General features: G+C 40.7%; 2 protein-coding genes and 2 long non-coding RNA genes across 6 annotated transcripts in view; all 4 read left to right on the top strand.

The window, feature by feature from the left end:
* LOC145432659 (uncharacterized) overlaps positions 1 to 19,814 on the top strand; it is an 88,383-nt gene that overhangs the window by 64,225 nt on the left and 4,344 nt on the right. For 2 of the 3 annotated variants that reach the window (XM_080309508.1, XM_080309504.1), the window contains 6 exons: positions 1,473 to 1,928; positions 3,593 to 3,875; positions 6,654 to 6,774; positions 7,334 to 7,440; positions 7,973 to 8,076; positions 16,958 to 17,111. In XM_080309508.1, the coding sequence (XP_080165634.1) occupies positions 1,473 to 1,928; positions 3,593 to 3,875; positions 6,654 to 6,774; positions 7,334 to 7,440; positions 7,973 to 8,076; positions 16,958 to 17,111 (1,225 nt within the window). The remainder of the gene's footprint in view (positions 1 to 1,472; positions 1,929 to 3,592; positions 3,876 to 6,653; positions 6,775 to 7,333; positions 7,441 to 7,972; positions 8,077 to 16,957; positions 17,112 to 19,814) is intronic. The other variant, XM_080309513.1, reaches the window with a different exon arrangement.
* Positions 1 to 19,814, top strand: part of LOC145432702 (heat shock cognate 71 kDa protein) — a 205,649-nt gene that overhangs the window by 26,338 nt on the left and 159,497 nt on the right. The gene's annotated exons all lie outside the window — the stretch shown is intronic.
* LOC145432819 (uncharacterized) lies at positions 8,083 to 14,746 on the top strand. Its single transcript, XR_013912982.1, has 2 exons — positions 8,083 to 10,861; positions 11,521 to 14,746. It is a non-coding gene; the product is annotated as an uncharacterized LOC145432819 (long non-coding RNA).
* Positions 17,578 to 19,145, top strand: LOC145432818 (uncharacterized). The gene is made up of 2 exons (XR_013912981.1): positions 17,578 to 17,664; positions 19,101 to 19,145. It is a non-coding gene; the product is annotated as an uncharacterized LOC145432818 (long non-coding RNA).

The following is a 19,814-nucleotide window of genomic DNA, read 5'->3' on the forward strand; positions in this document are numbered from 1 at the left end:
AAGTCGAGTCATCAGAAAATCGTGACACGAGTCTGACTCAAGTCGAGTCATGACTCGAGTCATTACAACCCTGCTACTAAGCAGGAAAAAGTGAAGCCGAATTCAGCACAAGGTCGCTGGTGAAATTGTTTAACTTTTTAAGCCAACATATGAGCTAACGTGAAAAACATACCAAATTCATTGATTCAACTCAAGGCCATAGCAAGCGGACTTGGTGATTTATATTTCTTCGGCGGTTACCTGACCAGTAAAAAACAGGTCACATTTGACTGTACTTTACCACGGTGAAGTGCGGTTCGCATTCGCCATAGTTCAGACATATCTGAATATGTTTCGTTATTAATTGCTCAGTCAACAAATGGTTTTGCGTTAAAAAGTACCTTTTTTAGTCACACGCAACTTTTTCGTGGGGGGGGGGATTTTAGCTCAAATATCGGCCAAGGGGGCCACGAGACGAAAAAGGTTGGGAACCACTGTTCTAATGAATCGATTCCAGCCTGCCTGAGTGATTCCCGAGTTTTTCGACCATGCCTCTATCATTACACTTTGTGACAATGCTCTGTGTTGATGATGACTTCACAGATACGCAGGGTCTTAATGAATCGAGTCCGACTGAAGTCGCGATTTTTTGGTGACTCGACTCGAATCAATAATTGTATTAACTCGGCTTGTACTCGAGTCATTGTGCGTGACTCGAACCAAATCAAATGACTCGAGACTAAGACGGCTAAGATAGACATTTCATCGTAACTTAGTAGAATAGTATAGTTACCACAATATGATTGGTATTTCGTCTAGCAGTCCTGATACTTGAAAATAGACCTAGAAACTGTTAAGACAGAGGAAAATTACGATATTATGAATGTGAGTCATTCTATATCACGCGAGCGGAGATGAAAAGAGTGGGTTGAACTGGATTGAACTGAAACTGAACAGTGACGATAATGACTTGTACTCAAACTTGAGTCAAAACACGTTGAGTCGGCCCTCTATTACCTAACTTGGACTCGGTCTTGATTCGGTGGTCAATTGAAAATGACTCGACTTGACTTGAGTCAAAACTATAAAAGTGAGATTGACTTGTGACTTGATTGCAACCCTGCAGCTATGTCATTCCAGTAACGTGCGTCGCTCTGTACTAAGTTTGCATGTTGCGATAGGACTAGTCGTGGTTTCAAGGCTCCCACAGTGGAAAATTTAATCTAAACTATATTTTTCGTTGACATATTACCTCTTTGTAGCAAGGAGCGTATCGTTTGAGTACTCAAAAATATAATCTCTCATAACTCAACTCGAATCATAAGAATTAATATTAGGGCTATGAAGCGCAATAAAGTAAGCATTTTTGAAAAAATACCACACTATCTTTATTGTGATGTACAACTGGGACGCAAATCCGCGATATTCAGATTGGAGTTGTTGAATGATTGTGCTCATCCTTAGTGACTATATTCGACCCGCTGTCATTTCAGGCGAAGCCGTCCCATCGCGACCACATCCAGCCTCTTTTTCGGACCAGCCTCACCTAGGTTTCAACCACGCGACGCCCGCCATGAGCCAGCCCTTCCATTCGTTGAGTCACGCTCAGTCCGGGCCGCCGCCAGCCAACAGATTCTTTCCAATCGACTATCCAATGCAGAACTCTGCTTCTTATAACGCAGAACCTCCCAATACGTCTGTGGATAACAGGAAACACTTTCACAATAACGACGCACATTCCAACTTGATGAACGGACATGATTTTCACTCCGCCCACAACTTGACGTACCCATACAGCGGCAAGACGTTTGACGAATACTCTTTTGAAAGCGAATGTCCATACAGCTGTTGTTACTCTTATGATGATTACGGGCCGATGTTTGATGACTATGGTTCTTATCCGCCCAATTATTTCTCCGACCCAAGAAACGGGGATTTCATGTACTCAGGTGTGTACGTTTGTATCTCTGAAATGGATTTAAAATGTATGCAAATTCCGGATATGTAATGTACGAGTTCACACATCAAGCATGTACATTAGGAGTGTTCAAAATTGACTTTTTTTCTCAAATCGTACTGCCTGCTTGATAAAATTGTTAGAAGTGGAGTTATTTTAGTTGAAAAATTTGGATTTGAATAAAGTAGTATTTACAGTGCCAAATTCTTTAAATATTTATTGTAGTTTTGCCCACCGTCAATGCTATGATTTGAAATCTCACATTTTGAACATCAATAACTGGTTTCTACTGGTTCGAATTGAGTCAAATTTGATGGGCATCGTTTCTATAGGGAACCTATCATTATCGTGGGACTAGCAGCACTGTGAAGATATCATCTATAGAATTACCTGAAACAAATGTATTGCCCAGTTATAATAGATCTTGAATACAATTTTACTTGACTACAATAATTAGGGTTTTGTGACGGCAAATTTAATATCCGATTTCCCCGCCAAGTACTGGGTCACGCTCATTGGCTTCATCAGCCAACATCCGAGTGTGAACTCTTTTATCAGAGATATCCAGATTTGATGAAGTCACAACGCTCGTTGGAGGCCGTCATAGCGTCACACTGCTCCGACATGAGTTGGATATTTTTGGATCATAATAATGCTTGTGTCAAATAGATATTGCTGATAATTATCCGAGCAAAGCGCATTAGTTGAGTTCCAAGTTCAACATTGATATAAATATTCATGTAACTGCTACATTCTCAAAGTCTCCGATTTACAAATCCTGTCTTGATAGGGTACGGAGTGGAAGTTACAATAAGCGAAACGTAAGCTGTAACGCGACAGCTGTCAAATAATATTCGTTTTTATGATATGAAAATTGGAATAATGATCATTATTATTATTTTCCTCCATATGCGTGTTGCACAACTTTTTTGTCTTCAAATAGATGTCGACTAGGGTAGGCGAGTCACCGTCCCAATTTGAGATATGAACATAGACCTTCAGTGAACGATTATCTGAGGTGTGCAATCGATTGAAAATCGAATGTAGGATCATTGTCATGGTTCTGGCAGTTTGCCAAAGTATGGAAAATAATTTTCTTACTAGACCATACTTACACATTTCCATATTCCATACCGAAATTTCGTTCTATGCCCTGCCGAAAAGACTATTTTGTTTTTTCAAATCAAAAATTTTGAACCCCCAATAACTCCACTCTACCGGTCGGAATCGAGTCAAATTTTCTATGCCTCATTTTTTAGGCAGCGTAACAATGTCATCGTGTTTAGAGTAAAATTGAAAAAATGTTGTTGTTTTTTAATCTATTTAAGATTTTCCAACCTGAATAACTTCGCTTCTACACGCTGTAACTGAGCCAATCTCTATGTGCATCGATTTCTAGCCAACCTTACAATAATTTTGAATAGCTAGTATAATTTGAAAAGAAAAGTTATTTTTGATCGTAACTTCTTTCCAATTTTTACAGGATAGTTGATAATATCATTGAATTGGCTGAAAAATACAGTACGTTGAAGTCGATATGTCTGATACTGAAATTTTAAAAGCTTACTTTGATCTCAACATTAGACGGGTCTTTCCCTGGACTGTGTGTGCATTGACCCATATTACTGTGAATAAACAATATGATGATATGCCCAGGTCCCAACTGGTTCCCGATGGGCGACCCCACCTATTCCATGGACCCGCATCACAACCCGTACCAAGCGTGGAACGAGCCGGCCCCTCCTTACACGGAGCAGTCGTCGAACAGATCGAGGCAAAGTAGCCGCGAAACCAAGTCGAGAACAACGAGCCGCGCCAAATCTGGGGATTCCGGCCGATCGAGCGAGCGTGCCAGCCGGAGAGACAGTTTCCGAAGCCGTAGCTTGCCGAGTCTGCTCAACGAAGATCTGTACTCTGAGGCTTCTACTTTTCAGCGCAAGTCAGTTCTAATTCGAGGACAGACTAGAACTTCGACTAGAACTATTCACTTTTCAAAATGCACTACAACTACTCACTATACAAAACGGCAACTATAATTGGAACCGCTCACTTTCATGACTTGCAACTAGCATTAGAACTACTCACTTTTCAATATTCAGAACTAGAAGAACTAGAACTGCTCACTTTCAAAACTTCCAACTAGCATTAGAACCATAGGCGCCGACTTACGAGGTGGCGGCCACCTCGTACAAAATGCTCAGACGTCCAAGTGATTTGTGACCAATAATTAGTAATCACGCGAATCGATGCGACCTCGTTAGACACGTTTTCGATTTCGATAAGCGTGTGTGCCAGGCGCGTAGCCACGGTGGTTTCGGGGGTCGAACTTCCCTATTTGAAACGCGAAACCCCGTCATTTTGAAATGATCATTCTAACTCTAATATTCAGTTGCAATTCAATAATTGTGTTATCAGTGTTCCGCGCGGCTGATTTGCGAGAAACGTATTATCAACTAGCGAGAAGAGTCTGTGAAACTAGGTCATTCATTCCCGTGCGCGTGGCAATTGTCGCTAGCCTGGTTTTTCGCGTCTCGAACAAGCCTAGTTCCGCAGGCTTGAGCAATCACATCTGCAATAGGCCCAGTTCACACTATATCATCGCTTGCCTGCGCAATCGCATCTGCATTGGCGGCTTCGGCCTGGTGTGCACGATATCATCGCTGGCCTACACAATGGCATCTGCAATAGGCCTGGTGTGAACGATCTCATTGCTGGCCTAACTATCACGTTTCGGGCATAGCATGCTTTGACTGCTATCTCTCGCTGGTTTCAAGACAATGCGGTCGAGTTTACGCTAATTAGTGATTGTTTTATGTCATATTGATTAAAAAGCGACATCGCGAAACTGAACAACATCAAATCGCTGCAAACAGACTTTAACGTGCGTAATTGATTCCCGCTAATACTTGAACGTAATGATCAGAAGAGGTGTATCATCACTATCATGGCTTGAGTTCTGAAAGACAACAAAGGTTTGAAATCGGTGCCATCAAGTTGGGACATTTTGATTTGCAAAAACTGTCGCCGAGACTGCGTAATACACGCGCGTATTTAATTGTTCACCAGAGATCAGGGACTCGCTAATTGACAGCACTCCCCAACTCTTTGGCAAGCTTATCATACGCCTAAAATCGTCAATACAAAGAGATTATATGATAGCCATTCACACATGTACTTGACCCGAATTGAATTGATGCTATATTGGTAATTTGAAAAAAATCCAAATCACCCTAATTCTTCGACTGGCTACGCGCCTAGCATGTGCTGAGAAGCACCATCCTAGATCTCCTCTCCCGATCAGGCGCCCAAATAAACGTTCTGCTTTTCTGAAATCTAAATTATGTGCGCCCATATTCGTTTACAAAACCATTCGTGAGGTAGCTAGCTTCGTGATAGTCTTGGTAATCGTAGCGCGAAATTGGAGGGTGTGTTGGTGTGTGCCTGCAAATTGGAATTCATTTCTGCGCAGATTCGCTTATCTAACCAGGCTTTGCCAGTGACATTATTCGGGAAATACAGCAATACAGCTTAAATACCGATATAATGAGAAAACAATTGTCGCGACGAAAGCTACTCAATACGGTATCAGACTCAAAACCCATTCGTGGTGATACCGATTAGAATACACGCTTTCTCATTTGCCAACATCCATATTTCTTGCTATCTACTTGATACATTTGTACTCCGAAATTGTCGCACAAAGTCATTTTCCAGTGTTCCTTTCATTATTAACGTGCAGTAGGTCATGCTATGCCATTGTCAAATATTGATGCATCACAAGATTCTGGGTGGCACAACTTCTGATTTTATTCGATTCGATTCCGGTAAACTTGATTGCTGGATGTACTCGTATCGAGAACAACAACATCGAATAATAAACTATTAGGCATTAGGTAGACAGTAAACTTCTATTGATAAGATCGCGGCATTCGCCCGGAAGTCGAATTAATTCTAACCCAGGGGTGGTCAACCTGCGATCATAGAAGGAAATTTGTGCGGTCGTCAACACGTAACTCAATTAGTATGTGCTGGTGGCCGTCGACACGCAAATTGAATTTACGAATCGACCGATCTACTCCCGAAATGCTTCGCGAACGTAAATCGGGTAATGCACCAATGCCGCCCTAATCGCCGCGATGCGAATTGGTCAACGCGAAGCAAGAAATCGTATTTGTAATCATCATTGTTGTCTGCTTGAAATATTCGAGAGTTGTCGTATGTTACTTGGCAGGCCAGTGCGTAGTGTATTTCGTTACTCACGCGGCGCTTTGCGCGTGATGCAATTGATGCAATTCCAGATTCTCAGTGACCTAAATTCTGATTTTTGTTCGCAGCGCAGGCCGCAGTTACACTTTCGAATGATCGTACCGTTTTAAGATTCTATTTAATAACTCGATTGCATGGTTTGATATTAATGAGTGCAGGCTGCAGGGCCGATATTAAAACGACGCGCGAATGTTTTGATGCTGCGTGTACACCAGCGGCATGTAGTAAAGTGCGTTTAGTATGACGATGACGTCATCGACATGGGACAACTATGATGTCACAACACTTCGCCACCTCGTAAAAATATAAAAGTCTGCGCCTATGATTAGAACTACTCACTTTTCAATATTCAGAACTAGAAGAACTAGAACTGCTCACTTTCAAAACTTGCAACTAGAAGTAGAACTACAACTACTTTGGCAAGCAGCTAGTCTGTGTCAAATGCCTTCAGGTCGAGCCGGTCCTCCACTACCACGTCAGTGTGGGACGACGACAAACAGAGATCCAGGTCAAGACCTACGTCCCGTGAGTCCAGCACAACTGACATCACCACCAAAGAAGCTTTTATGAAGGTGACAAATCCAGGCTGTCATCACTCGACCCGAGTCAGGCTTGAGTCGGCATTTTTTGTTGACTTGGCTTCACTCCTGTCAATTTGTGCAGTGCGCGTGGATGGACTCGAGCCAACCAAGTCATCTGTCTCGAGACAAATCCGGCCGCAAACTTTGATCTGTTTGCCTGTTAGGGGCAGAGCTGTTCAAAGTAGTCATCGTCGGTGGTTACGTGCAAGTACAAGTAATGACATAAATTGGTACTTGAGTACAAGTGGAGACTTCAAAGTCATTGAAAAAGTGACTGTTCTAGGTCTAGCTGTGAGTAGAAAGCTGAAAAATGTCAAGGAGATTCTCAGCCTGTTTCACTCAAGCAGAGTGGTAAAGAACGGTGTGAGCTTGTGACTGGACAGGGAACAGTAATATTTAGTATGAATCGGCCATATGCACCCTGACTTGGACTCTGTGGTGACTCGAAAAGGACTCGAGTCAAACTGTATAAGTAATATTGACTTGTGACTCGGTTACAAAACTCGAATGTGCCTATTCGATGCAATTCATTCTGATTCGATTTGCTCAGGGTTATAAGACGGCGTTGAAAGAAGCGCTGCGGACAATCTCAGCTACAAGACGGGAACCACCAACAAGCGACGATGATATTCTCGAGAAACTCGTTTCTGAAGTCGGGTAAGATTGAAAATTTCAATTCCAAGCGACTTTCCTTGCCATTTTTTGAATAAACTATTGGAGGTTGGAGGCAGAACTTGATTATGCGATTGTGTTGTTTGTCATATTGAAATGCCCGAATATTTTCGGCACACACCGTTACTTCTGACTTATTCTTACTTGACAAACCCATTTGAAGAGAGTCTTATAGGTGCAGAACTTCAATATAGTTTTTTTTTTCAATCAATCAGGTTTATTATTATTTTCATCATTTCAAAACATCACAAGACTGCGATACAATGAAAAGAGAGGAAGGTGTCGAAACAACTTGGAGTAGCCATTAAGATCAGACACCCACCTTAGCCTAGGCGAAGTAAATAATAGGCATGCACACTGAATGAAAAGTAATGCAGAGAATATAAGACGCAAGCGACAAAATGAGGTGGCATGTGGCGAAGGGCGAGGTCGATGTTAGGTTGTGGTCCGGTAATCCTGAAGACTTGCTAGTATTGAGTTTTGAGTCTTATATTCAATTTTCATGTTTTAATGTCAGAAGCAACCGGATCCCCTCGGAAATGCCCCGTACCGTGAGCAGTGATTCTCGTTTGAGCAATCCAAAGCCGCACAAGGAAGACTGGAGTATCGGCACACGACCAGGTTCATAGAAATACTTTTTTAACGTTTTACTGGTTCGTTGATAGTAGGATTTATTTTGGAATTGAGCCAAATTTGTTACGCAGATTTGGGTCAATTGTAATTTGTAATTGAGCTGATATAATAATTACATTTTTTCATGTAATTTTTTCATGTAATTGTAATTCTGATTGTAATTGAAGCATTTCTATTTTGTGTAATTGTAGTTGTAATTTGATCAAAATTTTGCTCAATTACAATCTCAATTACATTTTTATGGAAACCTGACAATCACAACATAAAATAATCAATTATTCAATCATTTATTTGTCGCACCAGTGAAAATCCGGTACGAACCAGGATGACGACGAGGGGCCTTAAGGCCTTAGTAAACCAGTGTTGGGATCAAGTCACTACCTTTGAGTCACGAGTCAATGCACATTTTGACTCGAGTCAAGTCAAGTCAATCGATTTTCGACGGTGACTCGAGTCAAGTCAAGTCAGTCGATTTTCGGAGGTGACTCAAGTCAAGTTGAGTCAAGTCAAGTCACGAGTTAAGTCACAATTCAAGTCAAATTGCCTTTTCGAGGTGTGAGACGTGATTACGTCATTGTATTTTGCTAGTTGTCTGAAATACAGATTGAGTGGTCATTGATTTTGAACCGATGAACGAATATAGAGTTAAATATACAACTAAGGCGATGTATCGCTCATGTATAAGTAGAACTTATAAACTACGTAGTAATTACGTAGTAAGTAATTGTACAGCCTCAGTTTTTAGTTACCAGCCAAAATAGAGAATAGAGAAACGAATTGATAAGATGCAATACACTACCGTTTTGCAAATTGATATGATACAATTCGAGCCTGCGCCAATGGTTGAGGACTATATAATCTATTGGCGAATTCAATTTCAATAAAACAAGAGATTTGGTCAAGTTGAGAACACAGAACAGACATATACATTTTGCTATTAAATTACTTTACTATACTATAGTTTATGACAACGTATGCTGTCAGCTTCGATCACTTCGTTTGCGATCAATATATTCGTGAGAGAACAATGGAGGCTCAGTAAAACACACGATCATTGAATAATTGGTCGCTCTCACGGGTTACACCAGCGTTGCGCGAACAATCCGAACATATGTAAGATACAGTGATTTTTATCGAGACCAATTACTTGATGACTTGAAATTGACTCGTGAATTTTGCTCCGAGTCACGAGTCAATCCACATTTCTGATACGGCGAGTCAAGTCAAGTCATTTTAGCAAAGTGACTCGAGTCAAGTCAAGTCATACGAAAAAGTGGCTCGAGTGTGACTCGATTCAAGTCATGACTCGAGTCATCCCAACACTGTAGTAAACAGTCACCACATGCAATAATCAGCCTATACATCGGTGTTCTATGCGTGCTGCGTTATAACTAGATAATTCAGTCACGCTAAACTGTTTCCAATACTTTGTGAATTACAATATAGGCTAAACCAGTTGTTCTCAAACTGGGGGCGTGCCCCCTTGGGCGGCGTGAAAACATCTGAACGGGGCGCGACGCTCCAGTGAACTGAAATCTTTTCCGCGCCTTGCCCGATTCCCCTCCGTTTTATGGTTATTGCTCGGTGTGTAGTCTGAATTTCGTATTGGAGAATTCTCTCATCAACAGTCATTCATAACCTTCCATACCATCAAACTATATGTAAGGATTGCTAACTTTCTGGTTTCATTGTGTGCTATAACGATAAGGGGGGTACGAAATATTCACTGTCATAAAGGGGGGCGTGTCTAAAAAAGTTAGAGAACCGGTGGGCTAAACTAAATCTTAATATTTCAAAAATGGTTGAACAGCAAATAAACTCTTCTGAAACCTGTGCTGAACCATTTCCTACACCACGGTCAAAGTTTTTTTTTAAATCTCTCGACCAGTGCCGAGGCTTGTTGCAACAATAGTAAAAGAAAATTCAAGTTTCCAACCAAGGCTTCATCAAACTTGATCACGCATTTGTAGAGATGTTATCCCAATCTTACCTCCATTCTAGGCCAAATTTACTGAGGCCAGAAACTTTTCGCACCCTAATGTTCATCAAATGACATGAAACAGTTTCCGAGCAAGTGAAAATGTAAATGCGAGCCAAAATATTGTAATTCTTAGTTTTAATTATCAGGAGGTTCTTTCCTTTTGCATTTATTTTAATTTTACGCACCTTATCGGTATCATCCTTGTCGCTGACGCCTTACCAACTACATTTCATTATCCTGACTCAGACCTGAGTAGCCTAATCATTTGATTACATTTCATTGACTGTCCTGTAACCTATTCGCTGTTAGTCGCTCAAACCTTTGGTTCTTAACAGTCGCTTGAAACATTTTTCTGTGCTCGTAGTTTTTAGTACTCATGATTAGGAATAGTTCGTATACGTTCGAGTTTTTTTTTAATTAAAGGGTATTCTACATATCAGGAATGAAATATGAATAGCTTGAGATTGTTGCTAATTATGTCGCTACGGTTGTCAAAGGACACCTCTTCACTGAATCAATTACGTGTTTAAAAGTAATTGTAATTATAATTGTAATTAATTACATGTTTAACAGTAATTGTAATTGTAATTGTAATTTGATATTTTTAGCATTGAGTAATTGTAATTGTAATGTAATTGAAACATGCAAGGAAGTAATTGTAATTGTGATTGAATTAAAATTTTGTAATTGATCCAACTCTACTAGCCAGTAGAATTTGAACATTTGTTTTTTTAATAATAAACGGTATCAAATATTTTCTACTTTTATAGCTATTTGAACAGCTTCTTTGAGGTACAGAACTTCAATATACAATTGAATAGTATATTCATATTAAAATGAACCCGAATATTTTCGGCTGACACTCGTCAGGGGTAATCGTCAGCAACTAGTAGAGAATTCGAAAGAACAGCTTATATCAACAATCGTAATACAAAATATGTCGTCACCAGCACAAAATGTCGAATACGAGAGCGTTCAATGTACTATTTTTAGATGATACACGAACTCTTTTTGTTGACACAGCCTTGGCTGGTGTATTTTGATAAAAGTCGACTCCAAGGCGCACAAATGAAAGTGTGAGCGACCCTTTCCGAGTATGCGAAATCTGTCGTCTCGATAATTTTTCGCACAGGCGGGATTATCCAACAAGTGTTTGCCAATTGCAGAATTTATGGCCTTTGATTGGACCAATCAAAATACACCAGCCAAGGCTGTGTCAACAAAAAGAGTTCGTGTATCATCTAAAAATAGTGCATTGAACGCTCTCGTATTCGACATTTCGTGCTGGTGACGTCATATTTTGTATTACGATTGTTGATATACGCTGTTCTTTCGAATTCTCCTCTAGTTGCTGACGATTACCCCTGACGAGTGTCAGCCGAAAATATTCGGGTTCATTTTAATATGAATATACTATTCAATTTTATAGCTATTTGAAGAGCTTCTTGGAGGTGCAGAACTTCATATTGAAATGAACCGGGATATTTTTAACTGACACTCGTCAGGGGTAATCGTCGGCATTGAACGCTCTCTTGTTCGAAATTTCATGCTGGTGACGTCATATTTTGTGATACGATTGTTGATATACGATGTTCTTTCCGATTCTCTACTAGTTGCTGACGATTACCCCTGACGAGTGTCAGTTCTACATATTTTGGCTTCATTTCAATATGAATATACTATTCAATTGTTATACGGTAGCTATGCTTTTATAGGTTGGAATTATCCAAATTTGATGTGGAGCATTTTTTTTTAACCAACCCAACAATTTTATCATGTAGCGTCAAACTTGTACATGTACACTAGGGTTGTTCAGAATTGACCGACTTTCAAAAAGTCGTGGTTTTCAGTCCGATTCCCATGCCTTATACCATAAAAACATATTCTAGCTACTTTTTTTCGTAATTCATCCCTTGCATCCGTGTGCATTTTGAGCTGGAAAAAAATCGGCTAAAAATAGGGGATTCCCCTAAAATTTGTGTGTCGAAATTCGGACTAGGCTAGTAAACGTCATATATAAGCTGGGTTTATGCAGCTATTGCAGTTTGGAGTGCTACATAACCTTACTATAGAAAGTATTGCCGGTTCAGAACACCATTTCATGTCCCACACTCCCTTAGAACTCCTCAAAACTGCCTGAGACTGATAGTCATTTTGTTGTATCACATATCCTACACTCCTCAACCCTACCCGAGATTGTCCAATCAATTTCCGGGATCACCATGTGCAAGAATACAGCTGTGAATGTATCATTCACTCACAGCCACATTTAAACATCACATTGTTAACAGGAAACGAAACAATAAGGAAAAGAAACAGATCAACTTGGCAAATACTACTTAAATCAGGTGGATGAAATGGTTGCTTTAGAGAAATCAGCATATCTGTTCCCGTGATCTCCCACTGCTTGTAAGAGGCTCGCCCGCTGTTCTTTGTCATCTGTTTTTAAAGCATCAAAGTCGGTATTCAATTTTATCAAACGCTGTGCTGCGTCTTTAACTACTTCAACACTACGGTACTCACAAATTCTTAAGGAGTCACAAAATGCGGATCAGTATGCCATTCCGAAACTGGAAGACCCAACTAATCATGTTCAGTATGTATAGCATCGAATAGAAACCACGATTCCGGTCCAATTAAATCAACCATACTCATTGACTCAGAGACAGAGTCAGAGATTAGACTCAGAGGTACACATCTGCGTAATTGTTCAAGAATTGGCATTTGCAGCAATTTAGCAGCCATCGCTTCCTTCACTTTGTCAGGAATCTTTGGTTTAGCCGAGAACATTGTAGATACCACCGTTTCCTCGGTGAGATGCCAATGATGTTTTCATATCTTTTTATATGCCACATCAGCAACTGCGAAATCGCATGATGTAAAGTCCGTCATGTCATGAAGGAATTTGAGATCATTACTCTGTGCGTCACATGCAATACCAGTTTTCAAGCTGAGACATAAAACTGGGCAATATTTGTTCATACCAACTTTCTAATGAACTCTTCAGAATAGCCCATTTGCTCACTCCACATGAACACTTTTTGACTCGTCCATCCAGTGATATTAGTAGCACCAGGCTTGCGAAAACGATTATCAACATATTGGCCTTCTAAAATCACCAAGGCGCCTGTTGCACAGTCTCTGTATTCATCTCTTATCAAGAATTCTTTCTGCTTTCCATTATATGGCTTAATCAGTGGAATTGTTTCTTGCTTTGCTTCATCAGCTTTCATCGCCAATCCGCTGCCTTCATCAAACTGAAGTGTTTTAGAGCTTCTTAATTGATCAATATCTTTCCACTTCTTGGAAGGTATTAAAATCTGTGTTTTCAGGGCCTTCACTTCACTTCCAGATCTCCCGGATGACTAGTTCATGAATATGATGGCGACAAGCACTGTAGAAAACTTTCCGGTTTATCAATTCTTCAAGTACCAGAACAGCACCTTTATTTTTTCCATTGTTTGAGGATGTTGTGTCAAACACAAGAGCTCTGACATTTTTGTTAGATAATAAAGTTCCAGCAGTTCAAATGACGGATCAGCCCGTAATTTCCTGTAGCACTCTCAAGAGTTAGAATGCCAAGAAGTTTGCCCTTCTCAAATGCGTTGGAACACGCAGACGATGCCAGCACTGCCAAGGCCTCAAATTGCTCTCCTAAACGACTCCTAGTGAGCTTTCCATTCCAGTGCAATGAGATGTGCTTTGGTGGATCGTTTGCTATTTTTTCAACAATCAACTCGGAAATTTTAAAACGATTTGCAATGCGCCGTTGATAGGTTCCAGATCTTGAAAGATGAAAGTCATTAGGGTCACCATCGCAAGCTTTAATCAGTGCTGTAGTTATCATGGTAGCAGCATTATCGCTGACTTTCAAGCGATCAGAAACCTGGCATATGTCTTTGTCGTTGAACAGGTTTACAGGCTCTTTTAGAGTCACAAATTTAAAGGAATGACCCGATGTCGACTGCGCCACTTCAAAATCACTGCTGTGGGAAGTGTCAGCTACTTGCGAAGATATAGAGAGCTCTCTGTAAATTCACCTTCGCTACTTGAAGCTGGTGCACTCTCTCGCACTCATGGTCCGTCTCTTTTGTTGCATGGTTTTCACTTTCAACACTGTATCTTTGCCACCAATAGTTGCTAATTACGGACCCCTTTGATCCTAATAAAATGTTTTGTATTCATGTTTCTTATCGTCGGAGAGAAGTGTACTTGCTTCAATTGTCGTCATCGCGTCAGGAGCTCCTCTATGCCCATAGCTTACTCAACTTGGCTTCAAAGTGACTTTGTTTTCTTGATACATATTGCTGGCCTGCAGTTTCCTTTAGTGACAGCCATTTGGTTTCTGTTTTCACACTGTCGCTAATCTTTCAATGGCATTGACTTGTGTGATGGTCTTTGTGGCAGCCAGGAACCAAAAACCTATTACCGTACTTCATCTCCTACGTCCTGGATGTGTAACTTGACTGGTTCATTTTTCGCATATGAATGCTCTCTTGGGTGTAACACATACTGCATAACTTTCCTAAGAGTAAGCAGCTTTGATCTCTTAATGTTTCCTCAGATGGCGCAGCTAGGAAATGCTGTGTCTGCGACCGTGATCTTCTTGTTTTCTTTGATACTATATCACTAGATGGCAATTTTCTTTTTTTTTAGACATTTCGCACTAGAGCTAATCCTAGAAAAATGAATATACATCAACTCAGTCAAGCAACAAAGAATAGTTGGAAACATTTCAGTTCTCTAAGGTCAAACACATACTGCACAACTTGAGCAAGAATAGTCGGATTCGATCCAGTTATTGATTCTGGAAGATAATGATTCCTAAATTGGAAATGCTCCGACCAGTATATTGCTATCTTAGGAAATTACATAAAATTCAGAGCAACCGATTGGCTGTTTTCCACGGTCACTGGAAAAGACATTTACAAGCTTTGTTTTCTATCCCAGTAGACAAGAAAGAGTATCAGGTCCATTAGATCGAATAATTCAATACTGCTACAATACTATAATCACTAATCCTGCGCTAGACTCGCTAACAGCATGAGCCAAAAAGCTACCTGGTAAGTCCTGCACCTCAATCGTAAACACAGTTCTTCAACAACAAAGCAGCAAAACACCCGAGTAATTAATGATCCCCATTTCACTGCCTAGCGCCTAGCGTTTCATTAACGCTAGAACATCCGCTTCACGTCAATGAGAACACATGCGATTGCTCTCGAGTCACTCACAATGGGGGAATCCCCAAATTCCGAAGAATTTTTTTGGTGCATGAAAAAACGGCAAAATGCACACGGATGCAGGGGATGAATTACAAAAAAAAGTAGCCAGAATTTGTTTTTAAGGTATAAGGCAGGGGTTCTCAACCCGCGGGCCGCATGCGGCCCGCAGACGCTTTTTCTGTGGCCCGCGAGATCTTTCAATATGATCGCAATTACTACCGTCACAGTATTATTGTTGGATACGGTATCAATTTAGCTACTAAAGCTCTCTTATGGCTCCGTCTCTGTTTCGTTTGATTTATCCTCATTCTTCAATGTTTTCTGGTTTCTTGATATATGATCGAGTTTAGATTCTTATTGTTCTGAATAGGTCTTCGGACAGTTCCATCTCGAGTTACACATATCACCTGATCTTAGAAAAAAGCGTTGCTAGCTAGGTCTTAGGCTAAGCAATCCGTATTTGAGGCATTGTTGAGATTGCCGGCGACGTTAAAAACGCATGGTTCAAAATTGCTTGGTATATCGCTAAACCCATGAAATCTTAGAAAAGGTGTTTCTCCAACCAAACGTTACTATACTGTGCGAATCTCCGCTGTTTCTGGAATTTAGCAGCAAGGACAACTTCACCTAACAAATTTCGAAGCTGCGGTTGTCTGATTCAACCGTGACAAGAAGAGTAACAGCAATGTCAGTTAATCTTTTGTCGCGTGTTTTCAAACACGTTGCCCCGTAGACTACTTTAACCTAGCATTGGACAAAATCTACGGACATTGCAACGCTAATTGTATTGGGGTATTCTATCAGAGTGGATATATTTTTAGACGTAATGCTGACTGGGCAAACGTGGCGAGAGGGGACTAGCAAACACTATCAACTTAACAAAGCTGACTTCTGTAACTATTGGTGCCGGGCATCAGCCATGGAAGGAAATGAGAATGGTTGATTGATTTGCTCAGAAATTACCTTGGACATGAGACTTCTTCTCATATCAATGAGAGCCCAAAGTGACAATGGCGTCTGTAAAGAAAAAGTTACCGTAGTTTTATACTTGCTCGCTCACGCATTGAAACAGAGAGTTCAGTTCTCTGGTGCAAGGGTTTGAAGGTGCACATGCCGACTTGGTAACGAATGCAATACACGCTTCATGAAGGGATTTACTTGTTCTGTCGGAAGATGACACAATCTCACTAGAAACAGCAACTGAAAGCTTACGAACGCTGTCCATTATGCTGTAGAATGCATACAAACTAAATGCCCATACACGACTGGTAAATAGGCTATTAGCCTAAATATAATAGTATAGTCCACAAATATACGGTAATAATGTTCTGCGGCCCGCAGCGCTTTTTGCTGTTAAAATGCGGCCCGCAACGCAAGGAAAGTTGAGAACCCCTGGTATAAGGCATGGGAAACGGACTGAAAACCTAGACTTTTTGAAAGTCGGTCAATTCTGAACAACCCTAATGTACACACACTACTGTATTTCAAAATGTGCAATTACAACGAGAACTAGAACTAGTGACTTTCCAAAAGTCGCAACTAAAACAACTCAAAACAACCAGTAGTTACTTGACTGTCGACGAAGTAGATTGGTTAGTTGTGCAAGCCTGACCAGCCAGTAAAATTTGATTCAAACATCCCTACGGAACAATCATCGCATCACCAGGTCGCGGTACGAGCCGTTCGAGCGATCGAACTCTGAGAAGAAGTCAGAGCGCAGAGCCTTCAGGAAGAACGTCGCGAAAAACCAGCAAGCTTTCGTTCAGACCTTCCTCCAGACCTGGGCAGATGATTTTTGACGATTTCTATGACGATTACAGGTTAGAAGCGTCGTTATAATAGGATTGGCCAAAGCCCAGTACTGGAATGTCGCTCGTTATAACGTCGTAACATGGCAATGAAGTTTGGAAAAGTTTGAATATGTCGCCGACCTCGCAGGCTTTGGCTACTATCTACTCTTGTTTAGAGACAATGCCGTTGATTGTATTATGATTAGCGATGGTTATGTCATGATTGTTCGACAGTGACATCACAAAACAGAACAAAATCGTGTACTAAAACGCAACTATTCATGTACTGCGAATGCAGGGTGCGTACTATACATGGGTACAGGCATTTTCCCAGCATTTATACGTCATTTTAAGGGTGCGTATTATACATGGGGGCGCACTATATTCGGAAAATGACGGTACATTGCCAGTTCTACATCACAATGAAGATATTCACTATCGTGTCGACCGTACCTATTTCGTTGCACTATGATCACGTCTTCACAGACCTGTCCTGTCCAGTAACGTGTGTAGCTTTGCACTACATGTTTCGTATGCTGCGACACGGCCAATCGAGGTTTCAAGGATTCCGCAGTGGAGAATAGTATCGAAACTATCATTTTTGTCGATGAATTAACCTCTTAGTGCAGGGGTTCTCAACCCACGGCCCGCGACATATTTCATTACGCAATTACTATTACTGGCACAGTATCTGATTAATTTAGCTACTTAGCTCTCTTATCGCACCGTCTCTGTTTCGTTTGATTACTCATTCTTGCTTGGTATATGCTCATGCCCATATGCTCGAGTTTAGATTGTTACTTGAATCGGCATTCGGCTGGACCAGTGGTTCCCAACGTGGGCGATATTGCCCCTCAGTGGTCGATTTTGAGAAACAAGGGGCGAAAATATTGAAGGTGGCGACTGGGCGACTAGACGCGGAAACCGACTTTCCGAGCACCTACCACCGCTTAAGAATGGCCTTAGTAATCTCCCGATTATATGTCCTATTTTCCGTATACGTAAATATGGGGACGAAAATTTATGTCGAGATTGATGAGGGGGCGATGAGTCGAAAAAGGTTCGGAGCCACTAGGCTAGACTCTAGTTCAAGAGAATCCCGCTTCGTAGTACACTTTTAAAGAGTATGTTTCACTCACCGCGAATGGTTTGAATAGAAACAAGAACAAGTAACGGGAAATAATACTGAGGAAACTGGGTTTGTAATTGTAACTCTGCGTGGAACAATGTATTTGCTTTCTCAGATATATAAATCTAAAACCGATGTGTCATATTTGTCGAAGAATAGTTGTCGTAACGAGTCGCAGTAGCTTAAAATTATATCACGACAGTTATTTCAGAAGTTATACATATCACCTGATCTTAGAAAAAAAACATTGCTAGCTTGGTGTCAAGCCCAGCAATCCATATTTTGAAGCATTGTTACAATTGCCGACGACGTTACAGACGCGCATCGTTCGAATTGCTTGGAATATCGCTGAAACAAAGAAATCTTCTTCTCATATGGCTGAGAGTTCAAAGTTCGTTTGTTTGTTTGATACTCATGACGGTGTTTCGACTGCATTGGTCATTTTACACCACACCGATATTCTTCATCTTGATTCCGTATTTACCGACTTGTATCTCGGCCCAAAGTGCTCAAAATGATAATGGCCTCTGTAACGAAAAAGTTTCCGTAATTTCATACTTGCTCGCTCACGCATAAACAGATAGTTCGGTTCTCTGGTTGAAGGGTTTGAAGGTGCATATACCGATTTCGCAACGAATGCAATGCACGCTCCATGAAGGGATTTACTTGCGTCGCTGTAGGATACATCTTCTCCCAAAAAAAGCAATTGCAAACTTACGAACGCTGTCCATTAATGATTTTGAATGCATAAAAATGTACTAAATGCCTGTATACGGCTGGTAAATAAGCTACAGCAGCCTAAATTTAATTTTTGGCCTCAAATACAAGGAGATATTGTTCTGCGGCCCACTGCGTCTTTTGCTGTTGAAATGCGGCCCGTTATACAAGAGAAGTTGAGAACCCCTGTCTTAGTGGCTAGGAGCGTATCATTTCAGTACTCAAGAGAATCATCTCTCACTGCTCGGTTTCACTCATTGACGAAAATGTGATTTCCCCAACGCGAGTGGCATAGTACTTGACGTTTTGTGATGTTTCAATCTTTCCCCAGTAGGAAGTATAATTTTTGTTGAAACATTAAGTTAGCTAAAATCATTCGAATTAAAACTTGATTCCGGCGCAAGTACTGGTATCGTTGTACTCGTTTCAGATTTCATTTTCATGAGAACAAGAATAGCAAGTGTCTGTACTAGAGGTCGACCGATTATCGAAATGGCCGATTATGGAGGCCGATATTTAGAGCTTTCCCGATTATCGATATGGGCCTATTAAGGCCGACATTGCGGCCGATATTTTATATTTAAAAAAATATTCAAAAATATTGGAAATTCAATGCTCCGTGTTCTCAATCTCAAGAAATCGACGACGCAAAGGGTGATATATGACAGATTTACCCTTGCAGAACGAGTTTAATTGGGTGAGCATGCAGAGAAACTATGCTTCCTGCATTACAATCTACCTTTTCTGGACTATTCTGCAATTCTGTATCATGTTTTGCTTTTTGGGTAATCCCAATTTTCAACAAATGTGCACAATTAAGCAATAATTCTTTTCAATTTCAGTTTTCTCGTTTGTTGTTCAGCTTTCTGTGGCATAAACAAGTGCCA

Source organism: Botryllus schlosseri, chromosome 2 (genome assembly GCF_051294905.1).
Source record: "Botryllus schlosseri isolate E-star chromosome 2, Bs_hap1, whole genome shotgun sequence".
NCBI lineage: Eukaryota > Metazoa > Chordata > Ascidiacea > Stolidobranchia > Styelidae > Botryllus > Botryllus schlosseri.